This window comes from Bubalus kerabau, chromosome 11 (genome assembly GCF_029407905.1).
Source record: "Bubalus kerabau isolate K-KA32 ecotype Philippines breed swamp buffalo chromosome 11, PCC_UOA_SB_1v2, whole genome shotgun sequence".
In the NCBI taxonomy this organism is placed as follows: domain Eukaryota; kingdom Metazoa; phylum Chordata; class Mammalia; order Artiodactyla; family Bovidae; genus Bubalus; species Bubalus kerabau.
Genome location: NC_073634.1, coordinates 90,408,817 through 90,429,871, shown reverse-complemented (window position 1 = coordinate 90,429,871; position 21,055 = coordinate 90,408,817). Strand labels below are relative to the sequence as shown.

The 21,055-nt window shown below is 38.8% G+C and overlaps 1 protein-coding gene across 3 annotated transcripts in view; it reads left to right on the top strand.

Moving 5' to 3' along the window:
* TAF1B (TATA-box binding protein associated factor, RNA polymerase I subunit B) overlaps positions 1-18,831 on the top strand; it is a 55,550-nt gene extending 36,719 nt beyond the window's left edge. Inside the window, exons 9-15 of one of the 3 annotated variants that reach the window (XM_055540959.1) lie at positions 4,433-4,580; positions 8,137-8,314; positions 8,853-8,899; positions 9,668-9,758; positions 14,001-14,071; positions 14,593-14,815; positions 18,051-18,831. In XM_055540959.1, the coding sequence (XP_055396934.1) occupies positions 4,433-4,580; positions 8,137-8,314; positions 8,853-8,899; positions 9,668-9,758; positions 14,001-14,071; positions 14,593-14,815; positions 18,051-18,255 (963 nt within the window). In that variant the 3' untranslated portion in view covers positions 18,256-18,831. Of the gene's footprint in view, positions 1-4,432; positions 4,581-8,136; positions 8,315-8,852; positions 8,900-9,667; positions 9,759-14,000; positions 14,072-14,592; positions 14,816-15,423; positions 15,701-18,050 lie in introns of those variants that run through there. The other 2 variants (XM_055540958.1, XM_055540957.1) reach the window with 2 other exon arrangements.
* The last annotated feature ends 2,224 nt before the right edge of the window (positions 18,832-21,055 follow it).

The following is a 21,055-nucleotide window of genomic DNA, read 5'->3' as shown; positions in this document are numbered from 1 at the left end:
TACAAATAGAATTACTGTACCTGAGCATTTAGAAACAGACTTAAAAGGCCACATTGTTATTTGGTTAGACAGAAATTTACTTTGTATTCTTCAGCTACAGGTTGATCATATGTTAATAATATAGCATAAACTGAAAGCCTTTTTTACCTAATAAAACTCAAATTTTTCAGTAGAGTTCAGTTGCTCAGTCGTGTCCGACTCTTCGCGACCCCCTGAATTGCAGCACGCCAGGCCTCCCTGTCCATCACCAACTCCTGGAGTTCACCCAGACTCATGTCCATCTAGTCGGTGATGCCATCCAGCCATCTCATCCTCCGTTGTTCCCTTCTCCTTCTGCCCCCAATCCCTCCCAGCATCAGGGTCTTTTCCAATGAGTCAACTCTTCGCATGTGGTGGCCAAAGTACTGGAGTTTCAGCTTTAGCATCAGTCCTTCAAAAGAACACCCAGGACTGATCTCCTTTAGGATGGACTGGTTGGATCTCCTTGCAGTCCAAGGGACTCTCAAGAGTCTTCTCCAACACCACAGTTCAAAAGCATCAATTCTTCGGCACTCAGCTTTCTTCACAGTCCAACTTTCACATCCACACATGACCACTGGAAAAACCAAAGCCTTGACTAGACAGACCTTTGTTGGCAAAGTAATGTCTTTGCTTTTGAATATGCTATCTAGGTTGGTCATAACCCTCCTTCCAAGGAGTAAGCATCTTTTCATTTCATGGCTGCAGTCACCATCTGCAGTGATTTTGGAGCCCAGAAAAATAAAGTCTGACACTGTTTCCACTGTTTCCCCATCTATTTCCCATGAAGTGATGGAACCAGATGCCATGATCTTAGCTTTCTGAATGTTGAGCTTTAAGCCAACTTTTTCACTCTCCTCTTTCACTTTCATCAAGAGGCTTTTTAGTTCCTCTTCACTTTCTGCCACAAGGGTGGTGTCATCTGCATATCTGAGGTTATTGATATTTCTCCTGGCAATCTTGATTCCAGCTTGTGCTTCTTCCAGCCCAGCGTTTCTCATGATGTACTCTGCATATAAGTTAAATAAGCAGCGTGACAATATACACCCTTGACGTAATCCTTTTCCTATTTGGAACCAGTCTGTTGTTCCAAGTCCAGTTCTAACTGTTGCTTCCTGACCTGCATATAGGTTTCTCAAGAGGCAGGTCAAGGGGTCTGGTATTCCCGTCTCTTTCAGAATTTTCCACTGTTTATTGTGATCCACACAGTCAAAGGCTTTGGCATAGTCAATAAAGCAGAAATAGATGTTTTTCTGGAACTCTCTTGCTTTTTCCATAATCCAGCGGATGTTGGCAATTTGATCTCTGGTTCCTCTGCCTTTTCTAAAACCAGCTTGAACATCTGGAATTTCACGGTTCACATATTGCTGAAGCCTGGCTTGGAGAATTTTGAGCATTACCTTACTAGAGTGTGAGATGAGTGCAGTTGTGCGGTGGTTTGAGCATTCTTTGGCATTGCCTTTCTTTGGGATTGAATGAAAACTGACCTTTTCCAGTCCTGTGGCCACTGCTGAGTTTTCCAAATTTGCTGGCATATTGAGTGCAGCACTTTCACAGCATCATCTTCCAGGATTTGAAATAGCTCAACTGGAATTACATCACCTGCACTAGCTTTGTTCATAGTGATGCTTCCTAAGGCCCACTTGACTTCACATTCCAGGATGTCTAGCTCTAGGTGAGTGATCACACTATCGTGATTATCTTGGTCATGAATATCTTTTTTGTACAGTTCTTCTGTGTATTCTTGCCACCTCTTCTTAATATCTTCTGCTTCTGTTAGGTCCGTACCATTTCTGTCCTTTATTGAGCCCATCTTTGCATGAAATGTTCCCTTGGTATCTCTAATTTTCTTGAAGAGATCTCTAGTCTTTCCCATTCTGTTGTTTTCCTCTATGTCTTTGCATTGATCGCTGAGGAAGGCTTTCTTATCTCTTCTTGCTATTCTTTGGAAGTCTGCATTCAGATGGGTATATCTTTCCTTTTCTCCTTTGCTTTTTGCTTCTCTTCTTTTCACAGCTATTTGTAAGGCCTCCCCAGACAGCCATTTTGCTTTTTTGCATTTCTTTTCCATGGGGATGGTCTTGATCCCTGTCTCCTGTACAGTGTTATGGACCTCTGTCCATAGTTCATCAGCACTCTATCAGATCTAGTCCCTTAAATCTATTTCTCACTTCCACTGTATAGTCATAAGGAATTAAAAGTTTAGATACTGAAATACTGGTATCAAAATAAGTACAGTACAAAGAAGGTTGTAACCTCAGGCAAAGTAAAATTGGACATAGTTATAAATTCTGGAAATTTACAGTTTGTTTTCTGTAAGTAAGTCAAGTCACTCAGTCATGTCTGACTCTGCGACCCCATGGACTATGGCCCACCAGGCTCTTCTGTTCATGGGATTTTCCAGGTAAGAGTACTGGAGTGGGTTGCCATTTCTTTCTCCAGGGGATCTTCCCAACCCAGGGTTCGCACCCGGGTCTCCAGCATTGCAGGCAGATGCTGTACCATCTGAGCCAGTACCATTATAATGTATTCCCTTGTGCTTTATAATTGCATGTAAGCTGAACGTACCAAAGTAACATTGAACAGAGAAGTATTCCTCCCTTCACTTGGTTCCCAAACATCTTCACACATTTAGAAAATGGGCAAGACATGACAGAGCAATATTATTGGTACAAATTGCTGGGAAACAGATTTTCACTTAGAATAAGGAAGAACTTTGTAATGATTAAATGCATTACAAATTGAATAGACTACCTTCAGGAAAGGTATTGCGTTCCCATCACTGGAGATTTAAAAGAAGAGCTAGATATACAGCTGCTAGGGGTTTTGTAAATTTAGACCAGATACCTTTAAAGGCCTTGCCAACTCTGAATTTGCTGGTTGGATCATTTCTCCTATAGGGTGATGTATGAAGTGATTGTTGCACAAAATAGTTTACTGAAGTTTCTCTCTTACCATGTTTTTTTAAGCTAGACATACATACAGAAAAGTGAACATATCACAAATGTACCCAACCTGATGAACTTTCATTACCTGAACCAGCCCCCTAGATCAAGAAACAACGATCTATGCACCCCAGAAGCTCCATCCAATCCCTACTTCCAGTCGTGATCACCTGCACCCTGAGAGTAATCTCACTCTTGACTTCCAGTCAACTTTAATAAATATTGCCAAACAGGTTTCCAGAATGTTTGTATTCCGGCCTAATTTTAACGAGGTCCAACCATGTCAGAAGGAGAAGGCAATGGCACCCCACTCCAGTATTCTTGCCTGGAAAATCCCATGGATGGAGGAGCCTGGTAGGCTGCAATCCATGGGGTCGCTAAGAGTTGGACACGACTGAGCGACTTCACTTTCACTTTTCACTTTCATACATTGGAGAAGGAAATGGCAACCCACTCCAGTGCTCTTGCCTGGAGGATCCCAGGGACGGGAGAGCCAGTTGGGCTGCCGTCTATGGGGTCACACAGAGTCGGCCACGACTGAAGCGACTTGGCAGCAGCAACCATGTCAGAAATGTTAGTTTTTCTGAAATCCCATAGATCTTAAAAAAAAATCTTGGTTGTAGCACTCAACAGCTATCTTATCCTATAGTTATTTTTGAACACTGACCTCCTTTTCTAGAGTATATATTCCTTGAAGAGATCACTTTATTCATCTTTATATTTCCCCAAGTATCTTACATAGAATAGACTCTAAATTTAATATTTTTATGTGAATGGATAAGTAAATGAGGAAAAATTATATGTAGTATCAATGAGAAGAATGTTTAGAAATTGCAGAAATATAAATAGCATACCAAATTAACTACAAGGGTGCTCTTAAAATGAACAGAATTATTTTATTAATATTGGCTCATACATTTCCCCAAATTCTGTAAGATACTCTTTCTTACAGGCTAACATGTGAGAAAATAGCTGAATCACACGTTTCTAACTAATAGACTTAAGCCCTGGTGTCATCTCCAACATAGAAGCATGTGAATGTTATGTGACACTGAACTGAATCTGTTAGCTGTGAATTTGAAGGTTGGCGAGAGGGTGCTGGTTAGGGAAGGCGAGAGGGAAGTCCTGCTTTGCCGGGATTATGACGACATCATAATTCCAGTAGGATTGCAGCTTTATCTCAGATTTTCCATGATTGGCAAGAAGTAATGGTTTCACTATATCATGGGCAAGGCCAGTAAGAATTGTTTGAGCCAGATAGAATTTTAGCGGCTTTTTAATTTATCACTATTACTGTTTAAAACAGCTCAGTGAGGATATTTGGGGTTTATGGGTGTTTCTCTTTAATGTTTTTAATCTATACTCCAAGTTTTATTCAGTGAATACATGTTATTTTTAAAATCAGAAAGTAGTTTTAAAAATAATTTATGTTGCAAAAATTGCTACTTTGACTATCTCTTTCATTCCAGTCTTGGCCTAACTATGAAGTTATCTTTAAAAAAATAATTGAAGTTGCCACATTTTTAGATTTGCCGCGTTTTCCAGACATAACTGAAAACTGCTATCTTCATCCAAACGTCTTGTGTATGAAATACTTGATGGAGGTCAATCTCCCTGGTAAGTATGAGGTATATATTGTGAGTAAGCCTTGACTTATTGAATTATTATGAAAAATGTATTGAATCCTCTCAATCAGAGACTATTAAAGTCACCTGACAGGGTCCACAGTAACATGAAGCTTAATTTCAAAATTCTTTCTTAAAATGTTTTGGACCATTTAAAATGGTTAAAAGGACACTATTCAGAAGTAATGAGTTCTATTTTGAATGAAAGGGATAAGCTTGAGAGATAATGTTTGGTTTTTACAGTAAGTTTTTGCTGAATACAAGTAACACATGATTTAGTATGTATTATTAATTACTTAGGAACCTCCACCAAAAAAGGGCAGCACTCCTCCATTTGCATGAAGCATAATTATTAAAGAATTCTAATTTTTAAAATCCCAGAAGTTAATCTACAGTGATATTTTTATTGTTTAGTAACATATTGCTATTTCCAGTCCCTGAAGCAAACAGAGTTGAAGGTCTGGTAGGATGCAAAGGCAGCCTCACTAGCCCTTCTTCATAATACACCAAGACACAGGTCACCCCAGCGGAATTCGCCGATGGAATCTATTCCTGAATTTCTTGCTAAACTAGAAATGTGAGAAATGCAGGGCTTCTATTCTTAACAGAAAATACAAACATGGCGTGACTATATTATTGCTTATGCAATATAAAAAAATGTGATTGAATATGTTTTTAATAGGAAAGGAAAAGACATGTTGTATAAAAAAAACAATATACAAAACTGCACGTATAATATAATTTTAGCTATAAAAATAAACATAAATTGGAGTAACATATATACACAAATGTAAATATCAAGTCTTATAAAATTTTTTAAAGAGGAAAAAATAAGCTTCTCAAATGTATCATTTATTAAGCTAAGGAATGTATGTCTCTTACTGTAACTTTAGAAGTCACTGGCTCTTTGATTAAGATTCCAGAATTTGGGAAGTCTGATTTCTGCACTTTGGCATGTTACATATATTGGTTTATTGTTTTGGATTTTGGTTTTTTGATTTACTTTTGGAGTGGTTTTTTCAAAATATGGCAAGTTCCTATGTTCTGTTATATACTCCAAAATCCTAAGCTTATAATGGAAACACTAAGATATGGAAAGAATGTAAGGAATTTGCAAAATATAACTGGCTCGGGCTGGGTTATGGCAAGTGTTTAGCTCACATAGTTGCTATTGGACAGAAACGATGGTGGCAGTGTTTTCTGACCAGTGTGTGTAACTTAATAGTATTTCTCACCTAACTCTTCCTGAAAGTAACAAGTAGAATTAAAACCATTATAATATACAGAGAGGGACTGCTATCATCTGATGTTTTAAAGTGCTGTTTTAGAGACCATATTAAAAATAGCCAGGATAGAGAAATTTTACTTCTCACAAAGCATTCAATAGAAATAATTTGGAATATAGATAAAAAAACTACACAAATGTTATTGACCTTATTTTTAATACTGAGAAATCAGAAATAAATATCCAATGGAAAGGTAATGTTTAAGTAAATATTTTGTATATTCAGTGGAACTGTGTGCATCTTTTAAAATCATGTTTGTGAAGAGTATATAAAAGCATGGGAAATGTTTATGTCATGATAGAAAAGGAAATAGGCCAAATTATAAATTATGTATAATATAATCATAGCTATATAAAATTAAAATATTCATGAAAATATTGGAAATAAATTTACCCAAATATTGAAGTGCTATGTCTAAGTTATAGTAATGCATTTTTTCCATCTTTGCACTTTATGTATCTTATAAATGTCCTATACTGAGTTTGTATTATGTAATAGTGGGAGGAAACAGTAAACAAAATATATCTACAAACTAAGATGTGGTGGTCCCTTCACCTTAGAAATTACATTCTAAAATGTGACATTGATTGGCCTCCTACCCATGAGATTATAAGAAGACTTCTAGAATATTGCCATTTTCAAAGCTGAAAGTTTGCACTCTACAGTTCTCTTGGGCTGTTGATAAAAAAGAAGAGATCTGTGTACTTGGCCCTTTTTCAAAGAGAGGTTTTCGGGTTCCCAGAAAACTAAAGGTGGTTTTAAGCATGCTGGGGCAACGAATGCCCCTCCTCACTGCCTTTATGTATGACAATGTCGTCTCTGGAACTGAGCAGAAAGCAGCTTCCAGCAAGCATGTCACACACACACACCCTTGCTGAGTAAGCACGGCCTCTTTTGTGGCTCTGACTGAACTCCAAATACATCCCTTAGTTTTGTCCCTCATCCTGGGACTGAGAAGCCGGCCAGAGAGAATTCCTGGCAGCTTTCATAATCATGTCTGTTTAATTTGTGGGGAACCCTGTAGAGTTTCCAAAGTGCCTTCATCTGTATTACCTCATCTGTGAAGGTGGAAAGGGAGGACGGGCGGGTGTGCTCATCTCAGATGAAACGTAGGCAAGCTGAGTGACGCCTGGCTGCTCAACAGCTGAGGCATCATATAGTTGTCCAGGTCCCATAATACTCCAGGTCAGAATCTTTGTTTTTCTCTCCTGTCCTGGCTCCCTTCCTCATAATTTCTTTCATTTGCTTTTTATTACTATGTACTTTTAGTATAAGAGAAGCAATTGAAGATATTAATTTTAAATAAATAGGGGAGACATTTTTCAAGAAATACCATTTTTATAGTAATACATTCTATATATAATACTATATAGAGAGACATGTATGTACTGTATATAATATTATTTGTACTGTTATAAAAGTATTGTTATTACATTAAGAGAATAGAATCAATAGAACATAATGACTGACAGTATATAGGAAATGCAATACAACTTATTATGCTCTTGTAAAGAACAACTGTTCTACTTGAATTTAATCAAAATATAGGTACTTCAGTTAGTAAGTAAAGAAATTTGCTTAGTAATTCAGAGTTTTCAAAGCATAATTCACTTCTCCTGTCTTTTATGTCCTATGTTTATCCTCACCATAACCCACTTTTACAAATGAAGAAACTGAGGTTGAGTGGCTGTAGTCCGGAGTCACAAAGCTCATGATCAGAAAGCCTAAATATATAGGCTGTAGGTGTTCTGGCTCCAAGTCCCAGGTTACTCAGCCTTGAATAATAAATGAGTCTGTGCTGAGCGTGTAATTTCTTTGGGAAAGCAGTGCAGCGGGCGAGATGCACACTGGAAGGCCAGGCTCCCTAGCTTCCCGAGTGAGTGCATATTAGAGAAGCCCTTGGTCTTACAGGAAAGTTAGTTTCAGGTAAATGCAAATTGCTGTAGAAACACAGACAAGGAGCGTGGATGAAGCAATAGAAGATGGATGTGTGCCTGTATATTTGGTGCCAAGATATGTGCCATAGATAGCAGGCATTTTGGGAAGTCAGAATAGGAGAAGATAGACCTTGCCAGGATTCGACCATTTGTTTTTCTATACACATTTCATTTTTTGGTTTATTTATACACAAAATGGTATACCTCAGAGTTCTGGCATAGTATCATATTTTAAGATAAAGCTTATCTCATGGATGTATACATTAGTATGGTCTCATTAACCAAAGAATTTAATTTCACATTTTTCTGTTTTATTCTTCAACAGATGAAATGCATAATTTAACCTGCCTAGTGGTAAAAGCGACTGGAATAGGAGAAGTGGATTTTCTAAGATTTGATCCTATAGCTAAAAAGGCAAAAACTGTTAAATATGATGTGCAAGCTGTAGCTGTCATTGTAGTGGCGTTGAAACTGCTCTTTTTATTGGATGACAATGTAGAATGGTAAGTGCGTGTACTCTTAGGAGGAAAAAATTGTATTGTTTTCCCCTACTAATTCAGAGTAAAGGACTCCATATCCTTTACTCAGTAGAAAGTAGAGACTCAGTTGTTACAGAACACTGACTGGTAGCAGCAGTTACTCCTTACCTAATGTTTTGGCTCAGGCATTTGTCAGAGATTTCATTCTCCTTTAGAAAGTTGTTTGGATCATGTTTTCTTCCATTTTTAGGAAGATACACATGTGTCTCATTCTCCTGAGTTTTAAAGCATCATACACAAATTCTAAAGAGTCACTTAGCACTTCATCTTGTGCCTTTTGGCACTATGTATCCTCAAAGATTATTTTGGAAAGTGAAAGAATCTTAAAATGCCAACAAAGAGCGGCAGTGTCTTCTTCCCTATTTCAGTGCTCGCTTCTGCATTAAAAGTTGGCATCAGTTTCAAGTACTGTTCTATACTTTTCTTTCGGAAGAATTCAAAATTTAACTGTCTTCAAATGAATGATTTCCAAATAAATTGATTTGTTTATTTGTGTCTCCAGGTCTTTGTCTAATATTGCTGAGAAATATAATGAAAAGAACAAAGAAGGTACTTTTTTTTTTTTAGTCAATCAAGTGATTGTAAAAGGTGAATTAAAAGATACAATAAATATAGAGAAGAAGAAACTTGTACCTTGTATCAGACTGTTTATATGTGTAATTATCTAATATATCTTCTATTCTTAAGGAGGTAATAGTCAAATCTAGGATAAACAGACATGTAAAAAGATGGTTGCAATATGTGGAATCTAGAAAAATAGTAAAGATCTTATTTGCAAAGCAAAAATAGAAACACAGCTGTAGAGAAGAAACATATGATTACCAAAGGGGAAAAGCCAGGGGGATGGGGTGAATTGGGAGATTGGTATTGACATATCTACACTACTATGTATAAAATAGATCACTAATGAGAACCTACTGTAGAGCTGCAGGACCTCTGCTCAGTGCTATGTGGTGACTTTAATTGGAAGAAAGTCCAAAAAAGGGGGATATATGTGTATGTATGGCTGATTCAGTTTGCTGTACAGCAGAAACTGACACCACAGTGTAAAGCAGCTATATTCCAATTTTTTTTTTTTTAAAGGTAGTTTTGGTGTAATACAGGGCCACAGTATAGGTGAGAGCTCAGAACAGAAGGGAGTGACAGCAGATTGCTCAGGAGTCATATTAGAGCGTGGAGATAGTCAGTCCCTCCATAACTTCCAAGGGCTGGCATATAAATGTTTAGTCAGATCAGTGAGTAAAGACTCAAATGAGCAACATGTGTTATAATAATGTGACATATTTGGTTAATAATCATGGATTTCATTTCTTTCAGATAAACCATGGTTTGATTTCAGAAAATGGTACCAAGTTATGAAGAAAGCTATTGATGAGAAAAAACAAAAGTGGGAGGAAGCCAGGGCAAAGTATGTTACCTCTTCTAGCTTTAGATTCACCGACTTTATTTTTCAAGTCTATTGCTTTACATCTGAAAGCTCAAGTTTCATCAGTTCAGATTCACCAGCATTATGACCCTTTTTTCTAGAATTAACCCCTCTGTCTAAACTTTTTAAAATATTTCTATTAACTATTAATGAGTGAGTGAAAGTCGCTCAGTCATGTCCAACTCTTTGCAACCCCATGGGCCATATAGTCCCTGGAATTCTCCAGGCCAGAATACTGGAGTGGGTAACCTTTCCCTTCTCCAGGGGATCTTCCCAAACCAGGAATCAAACCGGGGTCTCCTGCATTGCAGGCAGATTCTTTACCAACTGAGCTATCAGAGAAGCCCTATAATGTCCTTTTAGGGGCGTCCCTGGTGATCCAGTGGTTAAGACTCCACACTGCCAATGCAAGGGAGGCAGGGTCCATCCATGGTCAGGGAACTAAGATACCACATGCCACACGGTGTGGCCAGAAGATTTAAAAAATAGTAATATTAGTGTCCTCCTCCTGATCCAGAATCCAGTCCAGGGAGCTGTTATTGTACCCAGTACTCGTCTTTTCGTAATCTGCATGACTCTTCTCTGCATTTCTGGTATTCCTCCCTCTTTTGTTTCCCACAGTGGCTCAGTTCCCATCTGCGCTTCCCACTATTACAGAAGACTGCAGACGTCAGCCTGTGTCTTCTATAACTGGACTGTTCCTCCAAAATAAAGTTCCCTGTAAAAATCCAAACAAAGCAAAGCAGAAAGAGAGTAGCATATTTCAGTCAGTCTCACTGTTTGACCTTGAGCTCTCCTCCTCATGTAGGTCCATTGTTGTTGTTTAGTCGCTAAGTTGTGTCCAACTCTTCGTGACCCCCATGGACTGCAGCACGCCAGATTCCTCTGTCCATGGGGTTTCCCAGGCAAGAATACTGGAGTGGGTTGCTGTTTCCTTCTCCAGGGGATCTTCCCGACCCAGGGATCAAATCCTCATCTCCTGAATTGGCAGGCGGTTCTTTACCACTGAGCAACAGGGAAGCCCACCCAGGTCCACTGTGGCAGAGTGGAAAGAGCATAGCATTAGAGACAGTGCAGAGGTGAATCCTGATTGTTTAAAACCAGCTGTTTAACTGCGGCCTCAGTGCACTGAAATGTAGTCAGCTCATAAATTTTCAGAGATACTGTGTTATGTGGTAGAGGGTACATTGCTATAGGTTTCTGATTTGAATGGATTTTATATCTGTTCTTGGAACTTTGAGTCTCTGTGAAACTTTGAAGAAAAGGTTAACATTTCTGTAGTTTATGTAATTTTGCAACAGTACTCATTTGCTCAAGTCATTTTATATCCCCTGAGAAAAATCAAGATTCCTCAAATTAGTTAAAATGATAACTCCAGTTTCTTCATCAGTAAAGTAAGGCTAATAATGCCTCCTTGATATTCTTAATCAAGAACTAAATTTCAGTGTTTGCAGATAGAATTAGATTATTTCTCCCCTGAATTTAAGAGAGCTTTTAAATCGAGAAACAGACTTCCGGGGATGAATAAAGCACTGTGGGAGAGAGGATCCTTGTTGAAGAGGGGAGGAGATGGGCAGTTTCTTCCTGTTCAGGTTGGACAGATAGTGAGGGTGAGCTTCTGGCAGCTGTGGGCACCTGGGGAACGGAGGCCTTCCTCTTTTCTGTTGGAGAAGGAATGTCTTTAGTCATTGGCTCTCAGCAGGCACAAGAGTAGCAGCGAGAACATATGCTGTCCTGAGTTCTTAGGTAATCTTGGAGAACCAGCCATCGGACCTTTCTTTTCTGGTGCTGCTGGGGTGGTCCTGGCCAGTACTGAAAGGCTAGGTATTCAGAGGCCATGCCACTTGGGCATCTCAGGGTTGAACAGGTGCCTATTCATGAACCCAAACCAGGCACCAACTTACACTTCAGACATACCTGTTAGAGCCCAGATTCTTCCTGCAGTACCTCAGTCAGCTGTGCTTCAAAAGGCTCACTGACTTTTAGCTACTTTAAGGGAGAATTTAGTGACCAAAGAACGTATGTCTAGTTTCAAAGTGGCATTTTCCAGATGGACACCAGGCCTCTGGGAAGAGCTTGTCCAGGGAATCTGTTACCAAGATCCTTCGTAGAGTCTGTGCTTTGGGATGACTGAGATGACTTCTAAGTCACTACTGACTGCTCTGTGGGCACAGGGCTCCCATGTATGCCCATCACCTGTTCTGCCCTTCCCCATCTCTGTTGTTGACATAAATTTCTAATTTTTCTCTCTATTCTTCTAGACATCATCTTCCATATTGTCAGGTAAAAGTTGTTAAAGTATTTTCTACAGCGCAGCATAGGTCTCTGTGCATGGGATTGTGAGAAACACTAGTAAACCAGTTGAAAACCTAAAAATAGCTTTAGAGAGTGCTTTGCCTGCCAGTTTTCATGGAGGAAAATTTAAAAGCGTGTGCAGATCTTTGCAGCCTTTTAGGTTAGGCAAAAATTTTCTCAGATATGATACCAAAGCCATGATCCATAAAAGAAAAAAAAAAGACAAGTTAGACTTCATCAAAAGAAAGAACTTCTCTTCTAAAAACACTGTTAAGAAAAGCTACAGGCTAGGAGAAAGTATGTTCAAATCACATATCTGATAGAAGGTTTGTATCCAGAATATATGATTTGTATCCAATATATGGTTTGTATCCAGAATTATTTTCGTATAATAAGAAAACAACTCAGTTTTTTAAATGGGCCAAAAGTAAGTTCACACAGAAACCTATATATGAATATATAGAGATCTGTATACTTCATTCACAAGAAAGAAACCTTGTGGCCCAAAACTGGCAACAACCCAGATGCCCTTCAGGTGGTAATGGATAAACCGTAGCATATCTGTAAAATGAAATACTCTTCAGTACTAGAAAGGAACAAACTTCTGATACATCCAAAAATATGAATGAATCATAAATACATTATGCTAATGAAAGACTCAAAAGGTTACATACGGTCTAATTTCATTTATATGATATTCTGGAAAAGGCTAAGCTGTAAGAATAGAGAAACAGATTGGTGATTGAGACCAAGTTTAACTGAGGGTCGGGAGGAGTTGACCTTCAAGAGGCATGGGAGATTTGAGAGTGTGGAACCGTTCATGGTGGTGATTATACAACTGTATGTGTTTATCTAAACTAGTGCAGCTATACACTGAACAGGGTTGGTTTTACTACATGTAAATTATACCTTAATATACAGCAGTGGGGAACCACATCTCGAGGGAAGACTGGACAGACAGAGCATATAGGACCTTGTGGCTTCCTGGAGAAAAGCCACCCTGTGGCTTCCTGGCTTCGTGCTGGGCCTCTATTTTTTGTAGTTTTGAAAAGAGGTAAACAAAGTAAAGTAAATGCTTAAAGAAGGACCGTCTGACGAGTGTTAATCATTTTTGATGGCTCACCTTTCCCATCTTCTGGGCATATAACCTCAAGGAAGTAATAACACCTCCTTGACTGCAGCACAATTGTAACCTGTATGGGCATTTACTATAAATGCATAAGAAAATCTATCTAGATGAGGTAGTCACAAGGCGTTTTTAATAGTGGGTTTATCTAGGGAGTGGGATTAAACTGTTTAGGGAACTTCTTTATTATTAAGAGATTTTTTTACCTTGAATATATTGTCACTTTTATTATTTGATAAATAAATAACAAAAAGATATTTGAAAGAATCACAAATGGCAAGCTCTCTGAATATTTAAATGTGGTATGATTTAGTTCACATATAATTTTCAGGAAGACCATAACCTATTCACAGTGATTACACCTCTGCATTAGAAGGCAGGCACTTACTGTTCACTTTGCGCAAGTTATCAGAGTCAGAAGTACCACTACCTTATCTGCAGCAGAAGGGTGTTTGGCCAAAGACAAGGAGTAACAGTTGTTTCTTAGGTGGCCTCACTTTATGAGAACAAGCGGCATGGGAATTTTATGATGATGGTATAATCAGTCATTTCTTTGTGATCTTATAGCATCTGGGAGGTTTTGTGTGGCACTTATCCTTTCATTGACTTCCTGCCTCCTGCAGTGCCACTAGCTTACGTCTAAGTCATGAGTGCTGTAGAGACGCATGTCAGCAGGTCATTCTAAGCCAGAACTATTATATGAGTATCAGGAATTTCAGATACTGCCATTGAGAAACTTCTCTGAAGTGTGCTGAGGCCCATTTCATCTCCATCCTGCTCTAAATGCGTCTTTATCTTGGCAGGTTTCTGTGGAAGGGTGAAAAGCCACTCTACTACTCAGCCATTGACAGGCCGGTAGTGTATAAAAGAAGAGGTGAGTGGGGTTTCGTCTCGTTAACACCAAGTAACAGCCCAGCTGTAGAAAAGCTAAGTGTTTTAAATTGAAAAGTGAATGCATAAGTCCTTTTCTCAGTTGTTTAACAAGTGTCCCATTGCACATCCAGAGAAACGTCCTTCTCTGTAGGAAATGTCCATAGAAATCTATTTCAGGAACATTGCAATATTCAAACAGAACTTAAGTTCTCGCCAAAATCTTAAATGCTATATATATCTATACTCTCAGAACTCTTTATTTGGAGAACTGCTTTTTTTGGTTTTTGGTGTTTTTTTGTGTGTGGTAAAATATACATAACATAAAATTTACCTTTTTAGCCTTTTCAAGTTGTTCTTCGCCATCCCTCTTCCAGTGTCAGTTTCCCCTGGTTATGCTCTTATATCATCATGGAGCATTTGTCAAAACTACAAAACCAGCATTGGTGCATTACTATCAAGTAAACTACAGACTTTGTCATTTAACGTGAGTTTTTATTTCATTTCTTTTCCCTTCATTTCCAGAAATGGTGGTGAGTCTTCAGAAACAGTTTAGCACACTGGTGGATTCAGCACCAAACATTGAAAAAAAAAAACCTTCAAGTTTTCAGTTCAACTGGACTGAAGAGGACAGCGAGAGGCCTTGTTTCCATGGGCATAGCCTCCAGGGAGTCCTGCAGCAGAAAGGCCAGTCCCTGACAACCAAGAATTCCCTCTACTGGCTGAGTACACAGAAGTTCTGTAAAAGGTATGCGATGCTCTTAGAAATAATGGGATAAAAACCACCCTGAAACCTCTAGTCTGGCCTGAAGCAGTAGTCTTTTCTCATTAAAAAAAAAAAAAGGCCACCTATGATTTAAAGGAGTTGGTCATAATGAGAGACAGATGGGTTATTGGTTGGACTTTAGAAGATGGTGAGCCACCCAGACCCACACATGGGACAGGAAGTTAGGACCTGATGCGTTAGTACCATCTGCCTTGTCTGCCTGCAGTCGGTCCTCGGGGGTTAGTGGGGAACCTACACCTTTGTGCTCTTCACATGGCACGATCAGTGCATTTTTGGATGTTTTTAATGGATGTAATCCTGTAACATAAGACAATTAGTTACAAATAGACCTTGGTATAATCAGAGATGAAACAACCAAGATTTTTTTCTCTGCATGAGTTATAAGGCTAAGCAATACACTCTATGCATCAAGCATGGTTATCACCATGGTTTTATGTACCAAAATCGTCTGTCAAATTACCTTACCTATTTAGTCCATAGCCTAAAACCACATAGTGAGCAAAAAAGGGTCCAGCTAACCAATAAAATGGCCACTGAGTCCATAACTAACGTATATACACTCTTCTCAGGAGGCCCTTTAGTCCCTCACTCTGCTGGGAGGTGTGTGTCCATCAGGCTGAGTTGTCTGATTTCCAGATTCCTCGCCATCAGAAGATGCAGAGTAGGCGGGAGACTGAGAGGTATCTGCTGCTGAATGTCTTGACAGCAAATATAAGTGGTACTCGTTTGACAAACAAGAGAGGAACCAGCCACAGAAGCAGACAAAAGAACTCAAATTACAGTGGTCTGAAGTTCATTCATGACACACAGTAGCTCCACAGGACTAAATAAACTTGACCATGTATCTGCTTTAGCATGTCCCCAAATTATGTGCATTCTCTTTGGGTTTGTTTTTCTTACCTGTATTTTCTAATATTTCCACAATAAAAGTGGACAACTTGTCACCATATAATTGTAAAGGCTTTTGAAAATAGGTTGAATGTTCTCTGATTAATAATAACCAAATAATATATAACGCAATTTTAAAAGATCTCTATCCAAAATGGTTAAAATGAAATCTTTTCATGCTTAACAGAGCAGATCTTCAGCTATATGGAGAATTTTGTTATGCAGGAGGACTCAGTTTTGAGGGTTCAGAAGAGACAAGCATTGTACTGGGAAATAATTTTGAGAACACTCAGGCCTTGAGAACTAAGCAGAGAAAGGCTGTGAGAGCCCTTCAGATCATGAGGGTATTTATCCTTCTTGTCTGAATTTAAATGATTGTATGTTATATTTGGTTTTATCACTTAAAGCTTTAGGAAAATTTAAATTTTCCGAGTTTATGATAAGGGAAGTGAGTGAAGTGAAGTAGCTCAGTCATGTCCGACTCTTTGCGACCCCGTGGACTATAGCCTGCCAGGCTCTTCCCTCCATGGGTTTCTCTAGGCAAGAGTACTGGAGTGGGTTGCCATTTCCTCCTTAAAAGATACTGTTGTTGATTCAACTTAGAAATAAAAAGTCCTACTGTACACCTTTTCTTATCTTTTTGTTGTAAAAATAGAACTTTCTTTATGGTCCCTAGGCAAGGGAAACAATATTTTTACCCTTTTTGTGATAATATTTTGTCCGAAAGAATCTTTCTTCATAGAGCTAAAATTAAAAATTAGAAAAGAAGAAAAGAGGGCACCTAATTTGTGAGAATTCATATAAATGGCTTACATTCTATTTCCATTAAACTAATCAATGCACAAACATTTGAGGCTTTTAAATTTCCTACTAGTGAACATAGTAGGGTATTGGCTTTTTTGTATATTATTAAAATAGGCTTAAGATTTTAAGTGAAAATTTAAAAATCAGTTTTAAAGGAGTATAGGGAAAGTGAACATTTTTGAGCCCTTACTTTGTGCCAGCTATTGGATAAGTGCTTAATATATAGTCTCATTCAATCCTCTTTTCCATCTTATGAGGTAGTTATTTTTTTCTGTTTTGCAGATGAAAGAACCAAGAGTAGTTATCCATAGTCACATCTCATGGGTGTCTGAGCTCTATGGTGCAAATGCAAACATTCTTTCAGGAATTTAGGGCCATATTTGTTAACATAAATCGTTGTCTAAATGCTTATACCATCTATATATTGTTCACTTGTTTAAAACTATTTATTATGGAAAACTTCAAGTATATTCAAAGGTAGAGAGCACAGTATAATTAACGTCCCCTACCCATAGTCACCCTCACATTAACAACTTTCCACATGGCTAGACTTGTTTTCCCCATACCCTAGCCAGCTCATTGCTTTACCCCTCTACTCCCAGATTATTTGGAAGCAAGTCCCAAACTTCATAATTTTCTTAAAGCCAGAATACTATTAATCTGACATTAAAAACTAGTAGTAATTCCTTAATCTCATCAAACATGCAGTCAATGTCTAGATTTTCCTGATTGTCAGCAGTAAGTTTTTAAATAACTCAGAATCCACATAAAGTCCTTACATTGCCGCTGGTAGAGATAGCCCTTAAATGCTTTAGTTCATAAATTCCCCCTTTATCTCTTTTATTTCCCCCTTGCAGTTTACTTTTTGAGTAATCCAGGTCATGTGTCCTGTACAATTTCCTGTAGTCTAGATTTTGCTGATTACGGCCCATGACACCTTTTAACGTGTTCCCCTTTCCCCCTGCTTCCACGGTGGTGTAGGCAGAGATTGGCAGAGTTACTTAGCAGTTTTCATTAGTGTTTTAGAGATTTGATCAGATTCAGGTTCTACTTATTACTTTAAAATAAGCAAAATTGCTTCATTAACTCTTCCTTCTATAATACAGAATTGCAACATACATTATTAAGCCTGGTATCCTATTTTGGTTGGGAGCTGGGGATTATTTTGCTGGTATGTTTTCAGTATGTCCAGAATCTCTCCCTGTGTGCTTTTGTTTGCCTTGACAGTGGTAAGAGGAGGGGCCCACCTGGAGTGGAGGAGGAGCTGTGAGAACTGGCTATGGACCACCTGTGTCCCACGCCTGATGGCCACAGACAGTGCTAACATTTTTTTCCTTTATAAAATGTAGGATTCCTTCCAGGTTGTTTGTTTCCTTCTAGCTCACAGTACTATCTTAAGTCTAACCATATACAGTTTTTAGCTTGTTGGGGGATATTCAAGGGACCAGTGCATACCTTTCTAAATAGCCCTTTAAACATGGTGTCTTTTTTCTTCCCCTTCTAGCCATTGTAAGCATGTGACAACCTACGAAGAATCCAATTTTTCTCTGAGTTACCAGTTTATACTAAATCTCTTCTCCTTCTTGCTGAGAATAAAGACTTCCTTTCTCCATGAAGAAGTGAGCTTAATAGAAAAGAGACTTTTTAAAGCAAAATATAATAAAACAAACAAGAAATCTTCAAGATCCAGGAAAACAAGAAAATACTGAAAGAAATGAAGTGGAAACTTGCCAGGGAAAATATTTTAATAATGAAAGTAATTTCATTGTAATATAAAATTCTAGAGAATGGTGAAAAATAGAGCTTTATTGCATACATGTACATACATACAAATACCTATATCAAACAAAAAAATGTATGTTGGAAAACAGGTGAAATTTATTTGAATTTATTTTTAAATTATGAATGTTCTCGTTAAAATGTTAAGTAAATGGTATCCAGGAATTTGTATTCTTTGTATTTTAAAAAATATTTATTTATTTGGCTGTACCGGGTCTCAGTTGCAGCATGTGGGATCTTTAGTCGTGGCATGCGAACTCTTAGTTGTGGCATGTGGGATCTAGTTCCCCAGCCAGGGATGGAACCTGGGCCCCTGAATTGGAAGCTCAGAGTCTTAACCATTGGACCAGCAGGGAAGTTGCTTCATTGTATTTTAAAGCTAAATTTTCTTTTTAAACTAGATCACTTCCTTACTCTTTACACCCCAAAGTAAATCCCAGGTGGATCAAAGATCTAAACATTATAATCTTTTGTATATACATGTATAAAGTCTTAGAAGAAAACAACTGTGAATGCTGTGATGATCTTGGAATGGGGAAGGACTTTCTAAGATGTCTCAAAACCAGAAAGCAAAAGGAAAAGATTAATAATATGACTACAAAGTCAAAGGCAACTGAAAAGCTGGGAAAATACCATTATAGTGTACAATGAACAAAGGGATAAGTCCTTTAATATATCAATAGTGCTTGCAAAGCAATAGGAAAAAGATAGCTGAACAAGGGATATGAAAAGCTAGCTTTCTGAAAAAACAAGACAAAGGCCAAGCTAAAAACAGGGTAGTCAGTGTCACTCATATTAAATGCAAGTTACAGAGATGTTGTTTCCCACATATTAGGTAGGCAAAGATTATACAGGTGTCTAATACCTGGTGTGGATATTGGAAAAAGGCATTCTGATTTCATCATTCGTTTATTTGTGCAATCAATACTTACTGAGCAACTTCTGTGTTCCAGACACACGCTAGACTCTGGAGGTACAGTACTGAACAAGGCAGGGACAGATAGTATACAAATAAATAATATTGGGCGCAATGAAGTGCAGTGAGGAAAAAGTAGGGTAAGGGATGTGTGATCAGGTGGGCCCTTTAGTACAAAGTAGATGAGAAGGATGGTCTGGGAAGTGGCATTTGAGCTGAAACCAACCTGCGTGAAATCCAGTCGAGGGGGCAGGCCGTGTGGCCATCCCGGGGGAGATCATTTCAGGCACAGGACACGGTACTTGGTGTCTACCTGGGAAAAATCAAAGCATCTTTCCACACAAAGACTTACACACAAATATTCACAGCAACTTTATCTGAGATTGCTAACAGATAAACAGCCCAAATGGCCATCAACAGGTGAATGGATGTGATATATCCATACAAGGGAATACCACTTAGCTGTAAAAAGAAACTGTTGAAATAAGTCACAACACCAGCTAGCGAGTGGGGCAAGAGATTGAGGGGGCTATAGAAGAAACACATCTTTCTAAGACTTAAAAAATTGCCTTCCAAAGACCTGAACCGGAAAATTATTTGTATATGAGCTTTATGGAATCAACACCATGATCTGAAGTGCTATGGTACTTGAGCGGAGTAAAGAGCTCAATTTGCTAACAAGCCCTCCAGGGTGATTCTGATACACAATAGAGCGACAACCACTGCCCTCAGGGCCATCCACACAGCGCTCAGCTCCACCTGCGCCCTCCATATCCTCGCTGGGAGCAGGGGGTACTTCTGGAGTCCTTCAGCCCTCGGGGGACCCTCGGGGCTGGGCAGCCATTTCTTCTGTGCTGGTATCACCCCACCCGTGTTGACACGGGGCACCCTGTAGGTGGTCTCCTCAGGCCTTCTCTGCCTAAACACTTGCCTCAGCTATTTCTAAACGACAAAGAGATATGATTAGGAAATAAGGCAGAAGCGGGCACACTGCCACAATGGATGTACGAGCAGCACCCAATAGGAGCGTAGGAGGGGAAGAGACCCGCACCGCTGGGTGGAGGAGGACCTTTGTTCCCCAGCAGGCTGCCCCTCAGGAATCAAATTTTTTCAAACTGATTGCCCGTTCAGGGGAAGTGATAAATTATTTTGCCACTAGAGTAACTTACAGTTGTTGACTTGGATGGACTCTCTATTATGAACAAATCTTACTTAGTTTTTAAATTAAATCAGCACTGCAGTGAAACAATTTTATAGTTTAGGTCACCATGGTAGCTCAGTTGTAGCTCATGGTAGCTCACTCGTGGCTCAGTTGGTAAAGAGTCTGCTTGCAATGCAGGAGACCTGGGTTTGTTTCTTGGTTTGGGAAGATCCCCTGGAGAAGTGGCAACCCATTCCAGTATTCTTGCCTGCAGAATCTCACAGACAGAGGAGCCTGCCAGGCTCCTGAGCAACTGACCACATACACCTCAAAGGAAGTATGGGAGAATCAAGTGGGATTTCACATGGTCTCAGATCTGGAAAACATTGTAATAGTGTGAAATCATAGACTTCTAGGAGATGAAAATAGAATACACCAGATATTTCTGGGAAAAAGAGTCCTGAAATCATTTTCTGTCTTTGAATGATCAGTCTAAGCTGATGGTCATGTAAATAGAGCACACATGTGCTGAAAATGCTAAAATTTCATGTTTTTAGTTGCAGATCATCAAAACGTGAAAAGCACAGCTATGTAATGTATTAAATGTGCATCTGCCTATCTACTTACTCAACACTTTAATATTTCTCATTTAATATATTTAGATAAGTCTATC